Genomic DNA, 17,842 nt, shown 5'->3' with positions numbered 1-17,842 from the left:
CTGAAATTAAGTACCAACTCTCCAGCCTAGCATTCCAGGAGTTTCATGAAATGGTTCCAACCTATTTTCCTAGCCTTGTCTCCTTTATTCACACCATATATTCTAGCAAAGTGAAACGAGATACAGTCATGTGACACATAACATTTCAGTCAATGACAAACCACATATATGATGGTGGTCCCTTAAGATTAGTACCATATAGCCTAGGTGTGTAGCAGGCTATACCACCTAAATTTGTGTAAGCAGACTCAATGGTGTTCGCACAATGACGAAATCACCTAACGACGCATTTCTCAGAACGTATCTCTGTTGCTAAGTGACGCATGACTGTAATTTGTTGTTGCTCATATTTTCTTTTTGCCCGGAATGTCTCTTTCATTTCCACTTAAGTCTTCCAAGAGGATTTCAAATGCATCTCCTTTCATGAAACTCTTCGTCATGCTTGGACTAGATGAAATGCTTCCTTTTTCCAATCCCTGACGATAACAATTTGCGACTTGGGATGCTTATCTGTTCTGCCTTGTGTTATAGTTATCTGGCTACTTGGCTTATCTGCTTGTCAGTTCTTTGAGGATCAGAACTCCTTACATACTTTTCTTGGCATCTCCAGGACACACTTTCATGCAGCAGGTCCTTAGTTAGATTTACTGAGTCAAAGTTGCTGAAAAAAGGTTAGCCATCCCTAAAGTAAATACCTTTCAATCTCTCTCAAGCAGAGATTTTACTTTCTTCCTTTGCTGACTCAAGACTTGACAAGAATTAGTCTAAAAAGTCATACTGCTTGCAATACCTAGTCATAAAAGGGATGTATTTGGCTGCAATTTTTTTTAAATAAATAAAAGCGTAAGAAAATAATGCAAAAGATGGAACAAAAGCAATGAGACCACAAATTAAGATACAGTATAAAGGCTGAACAGACACTAGAAACCCATTTACCTACAGTGCACAATGGAGAAAGAATTCTACCCAGCAAGGATTCAGAATCCTGCTGGGAAGGAGGACTAAAACTTGCATTAATGTGGGGGAATTTCAATTCCTTAGCGGCCATGGGATACTAAAAGCCCTAAAAGGAAAGAAAAATCAGAGACGTTCAAGATTCAACTCTTCAAAAAGAAGCTTACTACCTTGCAGATGAGGTTTCCTAATTACATATGCTGGTGTAATGACCTTTCACTTAAAAGTACACTGAAATTCACTGTACTTTTACTTAGATACTAAATATGACCTCAGTTTTCACCCTGGCAATCTAGGTTTTCAATCTTCTCTTTTTCCACACTTTTAAAATTCATTAAATAAATAGCAGGACTGATTATGAATTCACTGACACAGAAAAGGCAAGGGAAACTAAAGGAAACATATTTTAGCTTTAAAATATTCTAAAAACATAAAGCAGGCAGATATGTTGATTATGACTTGACTAACTACTTAAATAATTTTTTCTTTCCATACCTTTTCTATTTATATACACTTTTCATTATAAGGTAACCTAACTTCATTATATAATTGTTTGGAAAAATATTACCCACAATACTACCACTTTCAACACTACTACTGTTCATACTTTGGCATTATTTCCTCCCATTGATTTTCTCATTTTCCCTTCCCGTGAGAGGAAATAAGGAGGTATTTCTAACTTTGTATTCTGATTTCTTCACACAAACCATAAACATTTTCAGGTTGCAACAACTTTTCCTAAATATTATTTTAAGTGGCTATATAATATTCCCCCGAATAAATACATTACAATTCACCTTTTTATAACCCAGTTTATTCAATAAAGAATTTGGGTTGGATCCATAACCATTCCCTTATAACTGGATAGGTGGATCATTTCTAAAACTTTGCTACAAATGACACTGTAACAGTTCCACGCATATGACTGAATCTATTCTTGGGTTGTTTCATTATGACTAATCAGTAAGAATAAGAAGTAAGATTATTCTATCAGAGAGGACAGTAACTTTACCAAATTACCTTCTAGAGAATTTGTAATAATTTTCAAAGTCAAGAGCAATGTATGAGAGTGTCAATTTAACTGCGCACTCAACTATACTTTTTAAAAAGGGGGTAGGAGAGCACAATTGCAGAAGTCAACAATATTCTGTTGTCAAGTCAAAAGTCAGTCAAACTATAATTCTTAGCCAACTTCTTTGATTAAAGTATGTAACTATGGACCCAATTAACTTACACCGTTTGCTAAACCCCATCTTTTTGCCTACCTACTCTCTCTTTTATCTATTCTCTATTGCATAGATTTCCTTCCTTTAAACATTTTTTCCTTACCCATCAAGCCACATATTTTGCCAAGAGTATGTACTTATTGGTGATTCTATCTATATTTGTGTAATATACTTTTAAAATACTATTTTTAACCTATGTATTGTCACATGTGCATCTGTGAGATGATAAGTGTTTTTGCATTTTATTGTAAAAATGTCTGTGAATATAGAAAAGTGAGGTCAGGGATGAGGGGAAGCAAACTAGTTTGACAGATGATAATGATTGTGTGTGTGTCTATCTATGTATCATTCTTTGCTTATTTATCTACTGGGGTCCTCAATTTACTCTTAACAATATATGATATAAAGATAAAAATCGGCATATTTACTTTCCAGTTACCCCTTTCTTTAAATGTTGTCAAATGTTTTGATTTTTTTTTTTTATGTTTGCCTCCTCTGTCTTAAGGCTGAGAGAAGCCTCTCATCCAGACCACTAGTTTCCCAAACCATGAACAATGAAGGATGAATGACATGGCCTTCTCTGAAGTGGCCTAAAGCAAAGGTCAGTCTTCACAAGGTCCATCTTAGATCTTGTGCCCTAGAATTAACCTGGGTACGGGGACAGAGGTAGGGTGTAGGTGCCAGTTCACACCCACATCAGCTGGAAGTCCAAATTAACCAACCCTCTTAATCAGCAAGGAAAAACCAGTTTGGTGAGAGCTCCAAACTGGACTGCAGATGAGACCCAAAGTGGGCTACGCTGCACATCCTATTGTCCCGCAGGTCCTCTGGGCCTGTGGTAGACTGCCCCTTTCAGCCAACAGACTCTGACAGACCCAGATTCTCTAAAGTGGCTGCTTCATGGAAGGCACCTGGCCACATCTCAGTGCCATTACACAAGCCCTGAAGGATGCTAGAATGCCACACCATACCAGTGAGAAATGGCAAGCCCTTTGTCTTTAATTTTTATATATACACTTAAGCAGAGAAGCTGAAGAATTTAGGTTTTAATATTAGCCACAAAGAAGGAGAATGTCTGACACAATGAAGGTCCAACACATACCTGGTTTCGTAGAGGCTGTTGCTGTGATGGCCGATCCCTGTGTGTGTGGCTTTCTCGAGTTATTGCAGATGCACCAGAATCTACATGAACTGACCCTACTGGAGTAGGCTGGAAAAATGTAACAAAAAGTCACATGGGGAAAACAGGTCCAACTTAATGCCTCTGCAAAGGACAGCATCATTCTAATTCTAATTCTAACAGAATAATAGTAATTATTATTTTCAGCCACCAAGGGCAGTTTCAAGTCTTCTTGTTTTCTCAGTTTGCTGATCTGCAAAAGGGAGGCAATAGTTCACTGAAGAGTAGCTTACCTTTGAAAATTAGAAAAATTCCTGCAGTCATGTCTGTTAGCACGCTCTCAGGCCCTGTGGACCCCCGGCCAGAAGAGCAAATTCAAAAGTTTCCTGTGGTGCTGGGTTCCACTCCTACAGAAGTCTATTTGGCACCATAGCAGCTTATGCAGCAGCCCCAGCTTATAGATCATTCAAATGAAAATTCTTCTTAAAAACTGACTTAAATTCCGATTATCTTAGGACATATTGGTCATAATCTTAAAAACATACGAAGAAGTTACTCCTGCTTCCTAACTCTAGTAAGAACAACCTATGGCATCACCCCAAAAAGGCTGTAAATGTAAAGTCTACAGTCAAAGGAGTGTTTTTTTCCACAGATTTAAGCAGAAAGTCTGGCAAGTTAAAGGGGTGAGGCAGTGCTGGTCTGAAGTGAGGAAGTAAAAAGAGGATACTTACAATAGGCCTCCCAACCCAATCATAGGCATAGTCAAAGGTGTAGCCTTTCCTTTCAAAGAGGTCTGTGAAGAGGGCCCGTAAATACTCATAGTCAGGTTTTTCAAAGAAGTCTAATCGCCTGACATAACGCAGGTAGGTTGCCATCTCCTCTGTTAGGAAAGAGATGAAAGGTCATGCTCATTAGCTGAATGCTTCCCATGGGGAGAAGGTCTGGGCCAAGCAAGGAATATTCATACAGACTATTTGACACTGGTGTTTTCTTTATGGACCAAATGAAAGTGATAAAATCGATCTTGGTCTAAACAACAATAAAAGGAAATGTAAATTTTCTGGAGAACACCCTTATCTAGAGATACCAAGTCATAGTCTCTAACTACTTCAAAGCTCAGTTACATTGGTTGCAGCGTCCTTTTACCATCCTACCTGGAAAGTTTTCACAGAGAGCTTCAACAGGAGTATTCCTTTTGGTGTCACCAATTTTTTGATATCTCTCTTTTAATGTATCAGCCTGTAGAGAGTAAAGAGAGAAAGTTCTTTGGAAAGAGGTGTTAAGTATGGGAGGTCCAATACATTTGGGACACAATGGTTGTTTCAAACTGGCAGGATTTATTATACAGTCTTAATTTTTTTCTCTCTAACACTAATAAATAAGAAATGTAGTAGAGATGATGTATTTAGATATGTACAAAACATCTGTTCTAGAAAGTTTACTTGCAAATATATTTTGTAATCAGATAAACACCATCAAATGTAATGAAATGAGTGGTAAGGATAAGAAAATAAAAATATCATGTGGCAATATTTTCAAAATTGCAGATTATTAATCACCCATGGCCACAGGGGTTCAAAAGTGATTCAGCCTTCTTCTTAGATCAGCTTTATGATAAGATTAAAAACACTGCGGGGGCTGGCCCCGTGGCCAAGCGGTTAAATGTGCGTGCTCCACTTCGGCGGCCCAGGGTTTGACCGGTTCAGATCCTGGGTGCAGACATGGCACCGCTCATCAGGCCATGCTGAGGTGGCATCCCACATGCCACAACTAGAAGGACCCACAACTAAAATATGCAATTATGTACTGGGGGGATTTGGGGAGAAAAAACAGAAAAAAAAATAAGAAGATTGGCAACAGTTGTTAGCTCAGGTGCCAATCTTTAAAAAAAAGAATAATATTGCTAATCAAAGTGGGGGCAGATAGATAGATGACTCCATAGCATATTTATTGTGAAGTTGAATAGAAAAAAGAACCAAAGGCAGAAAAAAAGGTCTTTCCACAACATGTTTCCAAAGGGAAAAACGTTATCTGTGATACAGGGATGGCAAACAGACAGGTTTGATATATGACAGTGCCTCAAAGCAGCCAAGTCTGGTTTGCTGAGGACTGTAGACAGAGGGCTCCCTGGAGCCTGAACCAACAATGTCGTCTCAAGCGATTCTTGTAAGGCTCTACCTAGCCTGCTACACTCAAATTTAAGCCCAAATGTTCTAAAGTAAGTTGGAGAAATTTTAGATCTACAGCTACCACTAAAAAGATTCATGGACAGCGAGCAAGTTTCAAGCAATTAAATAATAAATAAATGCATTCTTTGGCTATATGGTGAGCAAATAGGGTGTGAAACTCTTCGACAGCTGTCAATATCAACGAGAAGATACACATGACTAGGAGAAGACCATGGAGTAGATGTTAGGAGAAGGATTTAAGGGGAAAGAAATAAAATCTACCCAAAGGGAAGGGGAAGATCTCTTAATTTTCAGGACAATGTCCTAGAAAGTACAGCAAAATGAATCCTTATGCCCTTCTGGAGGGAGGGAGGGGGTATAGGAGTACCCAAAGCTACTGATTTTCTTTTCATACTAACACGTTGAAATAAATTACACCTCAAAAATATGTCTCAACTTAACTATCTGATAGGACTTAGAATGGATTAGAAGCTCACCATTTTCTAGTCTAATAGCCAAAGGAAGAGAGTAATTACAATGGTTATAATTATAATTAATAGTTAACTTTGACACAAATGCACCTACCTAAGGAAGGCTATTTATAAGTTTCACGGTGAATGGCTGTTGTCTGCACAGGCATTTATTCAATAAAACACTTAAACAGGGATGTTAAACCTGAATTTTCATTTTAGTTCTGGTGGGCCCTTGGCCTATATAGGATGAACAAATATTTTTCAGTTCCCCTTAGGGGCACACCTAGCCCTGCTGGTCTTCTGGTAAAATGTGTAGCAGCTGCTGTCATCAGTTTGTTCCAGAAATTCCCCAACACACTGGGAACACTCTGCCTGCTACCTGATGGTAGTGGAGGAAGAACATTGACATAGAGAGAAGAGCAGCACTGCCAAGGCTGGGAGGGAATGAGGGAAGAGATTATGGAAAACCCCAAAACAAGGAAGGATTCAGAAGGGGGAGAAGAGCAAAAGCAGAGCTTCCAAAGCCCAGGTGAGCATTTACAATATAGGCTGACGTAAAGAGTTCCTGTTTCTCATCTCTGTAGCCAATATTCCCCTTTGTGCTTCTTACAGACATCAAGTCAGCAACCTCTTCATTAACAACTGAGTATTGAAACAAAGCCCTCCGCTGAGCACTTTCAAGGATACCTTGAGTCCTTGCCAGGGTAGGCTGCCTCGAAGGAAATACATGAACATATGGCCTAGGGCTTCCAAATCATCCCGTCGGCTTTGCTCTAAAAGGGAAGACAGATCACACATTATGTTTGCAGTTATTAAAGCAGAAAGGGCTTCAAACCAAGTAATCCCTTCAGAAACTCTTCTGCTCTGGAAAGGCTCTGCTTACAAATTCTCTGTATATCTAAACCAGGAGAGTATTTTAGATAAAACCAAAAACCAATGTGTACTCTTTTGACTAGATGGGTCATTAGCAAGGAAATACCAAGTGAAAAGAGACAATCCTAAACTAAAAGCAAGTCCAAATTACTAAAAAGTGAATAACCACCTCTCACTCAACGCCGTTAGCTTCTTGAAAGTAAGATAATTTAAGTGAAATGTTATGTCCAGTATATGGGCTACAATTACCCTTTGGTTACCATCACAGAAAGTGAGCAGCAGATTACCCAGCTGAAGCTGTTAAAACAGTCCATTCTGGCTAGGCCTGAGAAGATGCAAGCTGCAGAATGCCTATTGCTTTTTATTCATCATAAAAATTAGCACAAAGTCTAGTTTGATATAAGTGAATATCAATGCATAATCTCTCAGCTCAATTCCACTTGTCCACGTCCCATAGCCACCTCAAGAAAAATTTAAAATTTATTACTAAGGTGCCCTTACTGGCACATAAAACAGTATCCTTGCATTCTGGGAGCTTACCATGTAAAACAAGTTGCTGGGTTTCCCTTTGTTTCCTTTTAATTGGGAAGATTAAGATGCTAAAGAACTGAAGAATACTTAATAAAAAAAGCATAACCTCATCTCAGAAAACAGCCTCTACATTCTTCGGTTGTCAGGCTAACAGTAAGTAGTACACTCCTCCATTTCTAATTTGCCAATTATGGTTCATCTCAGACATTTTAAGTGTTTATTTTTCAGAATCAAGTCTGGGGCTTTATCAAAAGAAATTATGGAAGCAATACCAAGGGGTCACCTTAAACTTGATTGTATTTTCCTTGTGCAGAAAATAAAAGCTAAGAGAGTCAGGGAGGCAGGGAAAGCTACTCAGCTAATTCAAAATAGAAAAGCACAACATGTTTAACTGCTGCATCCAATTATGGGAAATTTGCATGAAGAAGAGTGAATAGTACTCTGCAGAGTAAATGAAGACACAAAAGGCAGCTTTCTAAATTTGCAGTTTGAAGGAGGTTTCTGGACAGGTGGTCACTAACAGAAAGGGGAGGCACTCTGACAAGAGAGGTAAATAACATAAAATTGAGTTGATGCACAACAACTGAATAATCTTAAAAAGAATGAAATAAACAGCAAGACCATCAGAAGCTTTTGTCTATATGGCTTGCCCGAAGTTTACAATAAATTTTATATATTATTGAAAACAAAAGCCATTTGATAAAAACAGAGTTTGTTAACAAACTAAAGATACACAAATGAAAAAAGAAAAAACACACAGGGTGATTTGAGGCTTCCTATAAAGCAGGGCAGATAAAGAAAGCACACCTTGCATTTCTCACACTACTATCACACCTACTCATCATCTTTCCATTTTTAAATCCACTTCCTGTAACAAGAGGCCCCTTGGTAATAAAAAATTCACTGGACAAACAGTTGCACTTTAGTTAGTTGAGCACTAGAGGGCAAACTCTCCACATTTTCAATATTGATCAGAACTACAGTGAAAAGCCCAACTTCGCTTTATAGCAAAGGCCATTATAAAATGAGATTTTTTAAAAAATCAAAAAACAATAAACAAATCACACATTTAAACCAACTGGAATAAGTAATAAAGTAACTTTCCAAATACTGAAAACCATAAAAAATAGCTGTGGTACATGGGATAATAGGAAAAACAATAGTTTCTTGGGCCATCTTTTCCATTAATTTAATCCATGAAATTAAGCGTAAACAAATCACCTATACTTTAGGCCTCAGTTTCCTCATCTGAAAATAAAGTGGTTGATTTAAATAATCTGAAAAGTCATTTTCCAGCTCTAAAATTCTTAAACAATCCATGGTAATTTAAGCCATTAGGGCCTTTCAAGAAAAAAATCAGAGTGCAAACCAGAGCCATGTTTTATTTCCATATTTCTTTGAACACTCCACATTTGCTCAATTCAGTATTTCTACACGCCCTTTTTTTCATGCAGCATATTTCCATTTCCAAAGAAGAAAGGTTTTGATACCAGTGAGACCAGAAGGACACAAAATTCTTCCACACCATAAAAGCTTGCTTTCAACCAATCGGAAAGATGTGCCTGATTTATATGCGTCCAATCCCTGATTTTAGGTCAAATATATTTTGTTGAAGGAAAGGGGCCAGGTGCCTAGTATATTCACCCTAACTCAACCAGTAAAGAATATAAAATGGGCTGTATTAATCAGGGCTTCATCAGGGGGAAGGTGGCCAATCTGATGTGGTACTGTCAGGTTTAGGAAGCTTCTTCCCTTGTTCTCGTCCTCACTAAATTAATAGGTAATTCTCTCCCAGTCATTTGAAGATACACTTCCCTTTTTCTTCATTACAACATAAAGGATGCTATATACATTCAAAAACCAATGGGATTAGAATTTCTATAAAAACCTCTGTTTTGAGACCCTGGCTGGAGTTTAAAGGGCATGTGACACCCATCTATATTTATTCTCTGTAATGTGGAGAGGACAAAATACGGTTGGATCTGACTTAAAAAACTTAGGAACCCAGGAAGTCCAACTTTGGAGATAAACTCAAAGTTCCAGCAGGAAAGGCTAAACCAGGAGACGAGAGAACCCAGTCTTGTGACAGCAGATGCTTAAAATGTATTTTGTAGAATAAATGAATGGTAACTACCATTACAGAGTCTATACTATTACCAGGCACTATGCTAAATACCTTTCATGCATTTTCTCACAGAACCCTATGACATAAGGTACTATTATCACACGCATGTCATAGATGAGATAACTGAGGCTAGGGAGGATGGTCATTGAATCAAAATCACATAGCTTGAAGCGAAAGAACTAGGATTAGCATGCCTTTTTCTTAACCATTACACTATACTTTATGCAAACATAACACGGATACCAATCTGGTCTATTCTTGCCTTTCCTGACAAGAATAATAAAATCAGAACACGAACTGCTGAGCCCAGGAAGGAGGCATTAGAGCCTGCTAGTGCTTCTAGAGCCGGTCAGTTAAACCAAATAATCATGACTTTACTATTAACGATACAGTCTGTCTCTTTGTAAAAAGGAAGGAAGAAGGGAATAGTGAGTACTATGTAAGAGACCTACGTTACATATATTACCCTTTCAACCCTCAAAACATCCGTGCGAAATATTACTCTCATAATACAGATAAGTTTCCAGGAGATTAACTTGTCCAAAGTGACACCAATAATAAACGGCAGACTACCTTCTAGTCTAATTTTAAAGTATTACATTTAGGTAAGTGCTGATTTCCACGTGGCTACTGAAAAAATTCTGATACCATTGATGATTTCAGCTCAAGTTGTATCACACTACTTTGTAATGTCATTTTTACTCTTCACTAATACTAGAATCCTCACCTGAATAACTGTGCAGTTTCCTCAACTTTGTAGCTATTTAGATTAGTCTCTAAAATACTTATTAGTGTACAACAGTTCATTAATATTTAAACACCTCATATAACTAGCTATGTTCAGGAATATGAAACCTGATAATATTCTGTTTAGAGTCTACTCTCTAGGGTGGTGATTTTCAAATATATTTTTTCAATCATCTTGAAACCTTTTCTTCAAATAGAATCTTCCATGAAAGCCCAATATATAAAACAGATAAAAAGGGAAGCTTTTCTGGAGAAGCTGGCAAGGGGCCCAGGGCCCTGACTACTTGGCCTTTCCACTATTGCTTAGGTGTTTCTCGAAAATACTCTCCCCTGGAATAGCTCCTCTAACAAGGAAGGCCTTTTGCCTTGATTAGAACTTTTAGCAAAATTTGTGCAAAATGTTTATCCTGAATAAAATGCAAGGCTCATGGAAAAGCAAATACATTTTCACTGAATAAGACATAGGCTGTTCCTTGAAATAGTCATGGAATTAAGCACAGTGAACGGAAGCCTAGTCCATGTTTTAGTGAAGCACTCTTCCCCAAGATAACAGCCTGATGTCCTTTTTAGGACTGTCATATATGGGATCATTCATAATGTAATGTATGTAAATACCAAATTCATAACTAAACTTACTAAAATGCTATCACTTTAATACAATAATTCAAGTACCCACACTGCTGAGAAACTAACCATTTAGAAACACAGTACAAGAATTAAAAACCCTTAAGTTGTCAATAGGATTCTTGGGAAAGTCACTAACTTATCATCTTAATTTCTCAAGTGCAAAAATCACTCACCTTGTGAAGTAATAAGAATCACAAGTTGTAATGCACAATGGGGACAAAAATGTTATTGGAATAAAGAGTTGTTTTAATGACCAGCCCCTTTCATGGAGCAGAAAATAAACAAACCTTTGCCAAGATGCGTGTTGATAGACATATATCTTGCAGTTCCAGTTAAACTTTTATGCTCCCTATAAGGTATATGTTTTTTGGTTTCAGGGTCAATGTATTCCTTGGCCAGTCCAAAGTCTATAATGTGTATAACATGTTCTTTCTTATTGCCTTGTCGGCCAATCAGGAAGTTCTCTGGCTTGACATCTCGGTAAATGAGATTCTTTGAGTGCACATATTCCATTCGAGAAAGCTAAAAGAGAAAAACCAACGATGGAAATACTCTTTAAAGAAGTTTATTGGAAAAATACGTCAAAACATTTTCTTTAATCAGCCCAAGGTTTTAATTACTGAAATGAAAATAAAACTCATTTCTTCTTCACCACCCAGAGTCACTTTACTCTTATAAAAGTCACTTTAGTTTTATAAGCCAGAAAATATTTTCTGATATAAATATATACATAACAAATACCAAGGTAAAAGAAAGTGAGGGGGCCAGCCCTGTGGCCGAGTGGTTAAGTTCGTGCGCTTTGCTTCGACGGCCCAGGGTTTCACCAGTTCGAATCCTGAGTACGGACGTGGCACCACTCATCAAGCCATGCTGAGGCGTTGTTCCATATGCCACAGTTAGAAGGACCCACAACTAAAAATACACAACTATCTACTGGGGGGCTTTGGGAGAAAAAAGAAAAATAAAAAAATTCTTAAAAAAAAAAAAGTGGGATAAGTATAATTCAGCCAAAATGATAATATACACATAATGTTATAATTTGCAAGTGATGAATAGAATTAGGTGGGGGTTTTTTTGTTTTGTTTTAAAGATTTTATTTTTCATTTTTCTCTCCAAAGTCCCCTGGTACACAGTTGTATATTTTTAGTTGTGGGTCCTTCTAGTTGTGGCATGTGGGATGCCACCTCAGCATGGCTTGATGAGCGATGCCATGTCTGCACCCAGGATCCAAACGGTGAAACCTTGGGCTGCCGAAGCGGAGCACGCAAACTTAACCATTCGGCCACGGGACCAGCCCCAGAATTAGGTGTTTTTATGTTACGTCAGAAAGTAAGGATTTGAGAGGCAAGAAGTATTCCCAGACAGGATATCAGAATACGTCGGTGGCTTTTGAAGACAGTTGGCTCTGCCACATTCACCTCCTGCCCACATCTTCCTCTCCTCAGTCAGACAGAAGTCCCTAACCCAGCATTCTTTGCTGTAGAAATAAGGGAAGTTAGGCTCAGAGGAGTTAACACTGGACTGAAATCACAGAGCTAATTAGCAGCAGGGGTAGGAGTGCAGCTTTTACGTCAAAATGAATACAGCCCCACACAACCATAAAATTAGTTCAAATTTCATTACGTTCATTTCCATCTACAAAGCTTTTCTACTTAGTATAGAAAGGGAAGCTCAGACATTTGAATTTTGGACTCAAAAGTCAAGGTCAATTTTCTAACATTCCCAAGTTTTTACTGTAAGTGGGTAAGACCGTCATTCCAGACCAATAAAAATGCATTTGCATTCTTCTCCTGAGGGGCTGACAAACTACTCAAAGGAACTGTCTTGACTGCTCCTTAAACTGGCACTAGTGTATAATTTGGTAGGAGTTGAAAGAGCTGCCTCTTCAGCTGTGTCAGTCTCTGTGACAACTGGAGGCCAGAGAACTAAGGCAGGTTCTTGGTCACACAACTTTAGAATTGATTGTTAGGGCAGTGAGTTACATCTCCAATCTTTTCTTGGATGTGACTGTGAGGCGAGGGGGAGAACATGACAAAACCTTACAGTCATGTGTTTAAAACTTATGAATAAAACGTTGAAGAAATTACCTGCATTTGTACAACTTCACCTAATCACCCTCTTTCTCCCTAATCTAAGTTATATACTTCCACTTCAGTTAAGGGCAAGGGTATTGCTCCAAGGTGCAAATTCTTAAAATAGAGCAAACAGCAGATGCAGTGACTTCTCTGGGTTAACCCTTTCTGCCCCAGCCAGCTTCTTAGAATGCCATCAAGCCTGTGAGTATACATTCAGTAGGTGTCACTAGAGCTGGTAAATCACCTAAAGGGACACGAGGATGTGGCTGGGGGACTCACCTATCCTCTTGCAGAATAGGAATGCCAACTTACCAACTGGATGGCTATCATTAACACAGTCTTCAAAGTAAAAGTTCGGTCACAGAGGTCAAACAAGTCCTCCAAGCTAGGGCCGAGGAGCTCCAGCACCATGGCATTGTATTTCCCACATGGTCCAAAGTAATACACCTGCGGGAGACCTTCACCTGAAAGCAGAGGGGAAATCGGGTGCAGAGTGAGGGACATAAGACCAAAATATGAGATAGCCGCATCAGCATTGAGTAGACATAAAGCAAGCAGAATTTGTGAGATTTCTATTTTCCTTCATAGTCCCCACAAGAGAGCTTAAACTGAGCACAATAGCTTCAAAGGGAACTAATAATGGGTGGAAATGGCTAAGTCATTGCACAATATTGTCCAAATAAGCTGTTATTTAATACGAGAGTGCCAAAGGCATTTCCACCACTGTATAAAACAGAGAATGGTCCCCAATCCATTACTGAACCAGAGTGCAAACTATTCTCCCCCAAGGATGCCCAAAAGTACACTATCATAAAAGGTTCAAAAGATGGCTCACTCAGCTCAAAGGCCAGGCTAACAGACCTTCCTGCATTAGCTGGTTTCATTTGCACTCCCTATGCTTACTGCCAGAGCTGCGTGGAGCTGTTTGCAACTGTTGCCCCAAGGAGAACTCAGACTGAAGGGGCGAGGTCACAGAGGGTGCAGCCTGGCCCTCTTCTCACAGAGAGGCTCTATAGTTTCCTGTTTTCTATCAGCTAGAGCAAAGTCAACAGACAGGGCTTGGTTACTGATAAGTAATTATGAAAGGAAAAGGAAAAAAACAAAAAGCAAGGCTGGGTTTTCCCCAGATTTGAAATTCATATCTCTAAGAAGCCAAAGTCTAGACTTTCTTACCTAAGTGGCAACTTGTGAATGAATTTCCTCCTTAAAGTGTATTGTAAACATGAGGTACTCAGTACATATGTGTTAAATGGCACCATGTGAACAGTGGATACGAATGAGACTACAGAACATCAAAAAAATCTGGTCTCTTAGAGTAGAAACATTTCTATCTTACACACATTTATGTATACCATGGTCTACAGCTGTATATGCTGCAGATAACTGCTTCCTTCTGCCTATCAGCTTTTTTTTTTTTTTTTTTTGTGAGGAAGATTGGCCCTGAGCTAACATCTGTGCTAATCTTCTTCTATTTGGTATGTGGGACGCTGCCACAGCATAGCTTGATGAGTGGTGTGTAGGTCTGCGCCCGGGATCCAAACCAGTGAACCCCGGGCCACTGACACAAAGCATGCAAACAACCACTATGCCACTGGCCCGGCCCTGCCTAAAAGTTTTTTAGAAAACAAAATTCTCTCAATCTTCCCATTCTCTTTTTATTTGTACAAGGTAGGATACAGGTAGCCATGATTATATCTGTTATGATCTGAATGTTTGTGTGCCTGCAAAATTCATATGCTGAAAACCCAATGTCCAACGTGATGGTTTTAAGAGGTGGGGTCTTTGGGAGGTGCTTAGAGACCCCATAGAGCTCCCTAGCCCCTTCCATCATGTGAGGACACAGCAGGAAGTCAGCAGTCTGCAACCTGGAAGTGGACTCTCACCAGGATCTGACCATGCTGGTACCCTCATCTTGGACTTTCAGCCTCTGGAACTGTGAGAAATAAATTTCTGTGTTTATAAGCCATCCAGTCTGTGGTGTTTTGTTATAGCAGCACAAATGGACTAAAACCATATCTAACACTTAAAACTTTAATCCAATGTGCCCATCCTTCCCTCCAGGACAGGTCTTTTATATCTTGAGTTGGTACAATTCATTGCTATGTGTTTAACTATTTCACATGCTGCATCAGTCCATCTTGTTCCATCTAAATCCTGAACAAGTTGACTGTTTTAATATGTTCATCCCCAGCTCGCATCATCTAATATAGTATATTCTTCTCCTGCTAGCTTCATAAATATCCATCAAATTGTCCTTGTGGTTGCTTTGAGTCTCCCTATCTACAAAAGGAAATAGGATTTAATTTGAAGTGTCTTTTTCCGTTTGTTGTTTTGAAGAACTCATTCTTCAGTTTATTTAAAATACACAAAACCTAACAGCTGTTCCCAATGAGTCCTGCTGAGAAATCCAAAGCAGAATACTATCATTGTACAGATTTATTGCTTTTATTAATCAGACACATGGTAGATTGTAGTTTGGGGATCTTTTAAATTTATATCCTATATAACAGCTTTTGAAGTCACTAAAATTTGATTTCCCTAATGTAAATATATTCTTCAAGATAGATTGTAGTAGATCTGTTGATTACCTGCCCAGTATTCATTCTCTCCTCCTTTCTTAATAACAGAACTTCTAATTATTGCGAATAGCAACCTGCCCAGTTATAACTTTCCAGCCTCCCTTGATAATAGGAAAGACCAGTGAGATGGAAGCAGAAATTACTGGATGGGGTGGTTCTAGAAGAGAGCTGACTCAAGTTGGACGTATGCCCCTTTGATGACTGGCTGAAGCTCCAGAGCCATCTAGAACGACCAGACACCTTGAGGATGTAAGATAGTACCAAGAGTGGATGGAACAAAAAAGAGAAGGACCTGAGTCCCCAATGGCTGTGAAGTAACCACACCAATGTTGGACTTCCCTCCCCTCTGTACTTCTTTAATCCAAAAGAAAAATCAATCTCTACCTTGATGGAACTACTTTTATTTCGATTTTTTTCACAGCCAAACTAATCCTAATTAATAAACATATTATTCCTTTAGTTAGTTAAAGTGAAAATCTGGGCACAATATCGTCCTTCTGAAATACAAACTAGATGTCAGGTCTGCTTAGAAATATAATATTGGCATAATATTCTAGACTTGCTGCCAATACTTAAGGATCAGTTTAAATGAGACAAATGATCATCTTGTTCTTAACAATCTTCAGTACCAAATCTAGGCATCTCTCATCTGAAATTCCCATGTTTACAAAGAAGTTACAAAACCATTCTGGGTGATGTATTTCTAACTATGAGTTATATCACTTCTAACTTCTGCCCAGTAACTTGAAAGATGTGAGGAGTTCCTGCTGGCTGCATTATTGCTCCTTTTATGAAATACCCTGAGACCTCACAATATCCTGGCAGGATTTGGGATGCTCAAGACAACTTCTAGATTACTGAGTGGCTTTGATGCTCTCCTCAAAGATGGTCTAGGTCCAAAATGCTAGTGCAGGAAAAGCTTAAGTCAGCAGACTCTTAGATCTATTATTTGGTTCTGCTACCGACTCTGAACATTCCTTCACGTCTCTGCTTTGTCATCTGTAAAGAGAACAAATTTAGAATGGTTCCCTTTTAAATCTAAAATTCTTACTATAGCTGGGATTTCCTTCTAGTTACCCTCTAGGTTTCTCTTTGGAAAGCCATAGAAGCAGTATGAATGAAACTTGCCTCCAAGTTATATAGAATATGTGTGGTACAAACTCAAATGTAAGCTGGTAGCGCTACTCAACTGGAAGTGTGTCTATTAGAAACACCTCTAAGACTTTAAAAAACAGATGCAGTGACTTCATTTCAAACCTACTAAACCAGAATTTCGAGGAGTGGATGTAAGCATAGCTCCATAGGTGATTCTGAAGTGCAACCTCAGCTGGAAAACTGGATATAGAGGGTAGAAATAAAGGGCATTGCTTTGTTTAATGACTAATTACTATGAGGACTCAGAAAACACTGACAGACCAGTCCCTTTCAGAAGCTTTTTCACATCAAAATATTTGGACTTAATACTTTTTGAAGGGAATCATTTTCAGGCTATTTAAAACACTTCTCTGTTTCGACTTTCTTAGTTTTACTGAAAATGTGCTGCTGAGTATAAAAGTCTTTTTGGAAGACGTAGCTGTAGTAGTCGTAATTTATTAGAACTATCTGTATAGAAAAATGCCCACACAGGCTCTATGCTGTGCCTAGTTTCTCACATGAGTGCCCATAAAGTGGCCAGTGCTGGTGGTGAAAGACAGAGACACAGGCCCACTAAGAAAGTCTCTCTCTTTGGTCAACGATTACTGCACAGTAATGATTTATCACCTGGGCTGCATTTAAATGAGAAATCCTGTATATTATATTTCACTCTTCTTTTGCAGAGCCACCTCTAATCCATCGCTTAAGAAATTTAAATACAACATAAGCTATAAATGTGGTAAACAAGGTACTTCCTGCAAGAAATTATGAGGTAATGGGAATGAAGTGCGAGAGGTGGGCAAGGTAGATATGCACCAAATTCTTTGACTGATGGTATTTCAGCAACTGAGGTAGTTCTATAATCTCACATCTGCTCTGGAATTAAAGCACTAAAATGGTCTCCACCCTAAATTGGTCAATTGTATAAAAGCCTGGAAATTAAAGACGTGAATCCTGAATTTTCCTCTTCTGAAGGATTTCCAATAGATTTCATCATATTTCCTTTAGCCACAAGGTTATATATATACTACACATGTTGTCTTGTATATTTTCACAGGGTACTATGAAAATAGCTTTTCCATCCATCAGTAACATAGTCCTATAAATCCTGCTGAACATGTGGCTCACACATACATCATGCTGCACAAAACAGGAAGCGAGGTGTACAACATTACAGCTAATTTTCAGTCTGTCATAAATGTAACTTGGG

The 17,842-nt window shown here is 38.6% G+C and overlaps 1 protein-coding gene across 15 annotated transcripts in view; it reads right to left on the bottom strand.

Annotated features, from left to right (window-relative positions):
* The window catches only part of CSNK1G1 (casein kinase 1 gamma 1), a 195,632-nt gene that overhangs the window by 31,189 nt on the left and 146,601 nt on the right, over positions 1 to 17,842 (bottom strand). For all 15 annotated transcript variants that reach the window (XR_011498929.1, XM_070500166.1, XM_070500169.1 and 12 more), the window contains 6 exons: positions 13,232 to 13,383; positions 11,132 to 11,366; positions 6,629 to 6,714; positions 4,455 to 4,539; positions 4,032 to 4,180; positions 3,283 to 3,390 (listed from right to left, as the gene is read on the bottom strand). Coding sequence is in view for 14 of the 15 variants with exons in the window: in XM_070500166.1 (XP_070356267.1) it covers positions 3,283 to 3,390; positions 4,032 to 4,180; positions 4,455 to 4,539; positions 6,629 to 6,714; positions 11,132 to 11,366; positions 13,232 to 13,383 (815 nt within the window). In the remaining variant the exon portion in view is untranslated. The remainder of the gene's footprint in view (positions 1 to 3,282; positions 3,391 to 4,031; positions 4,181 to 4,454; positions 4,540 to 6,628; positions 6,715 to 11,131; positions 11,367 to 13,231; positions 13,384 to 17,842) is intronic.

This window comes from Equus asinus, chromosome 2 (genome assembly GCF_041296235.1).
Source record: "Equus asinus isolate D_3611 breed Donkey chromosome 2, EquAss-T2T_v2, whole genome shotgun sequence".
Lineage (NCBI taxonomy): Eukaryota > Metazoa > Chordata > Mammalia > Perissodactyla > Equidae > Equus > Equus asinus.
Note: the sequence above shows the minus strand (reverse complement) of the source record. Positions and strands in the feature narration are given on the sequence as shown.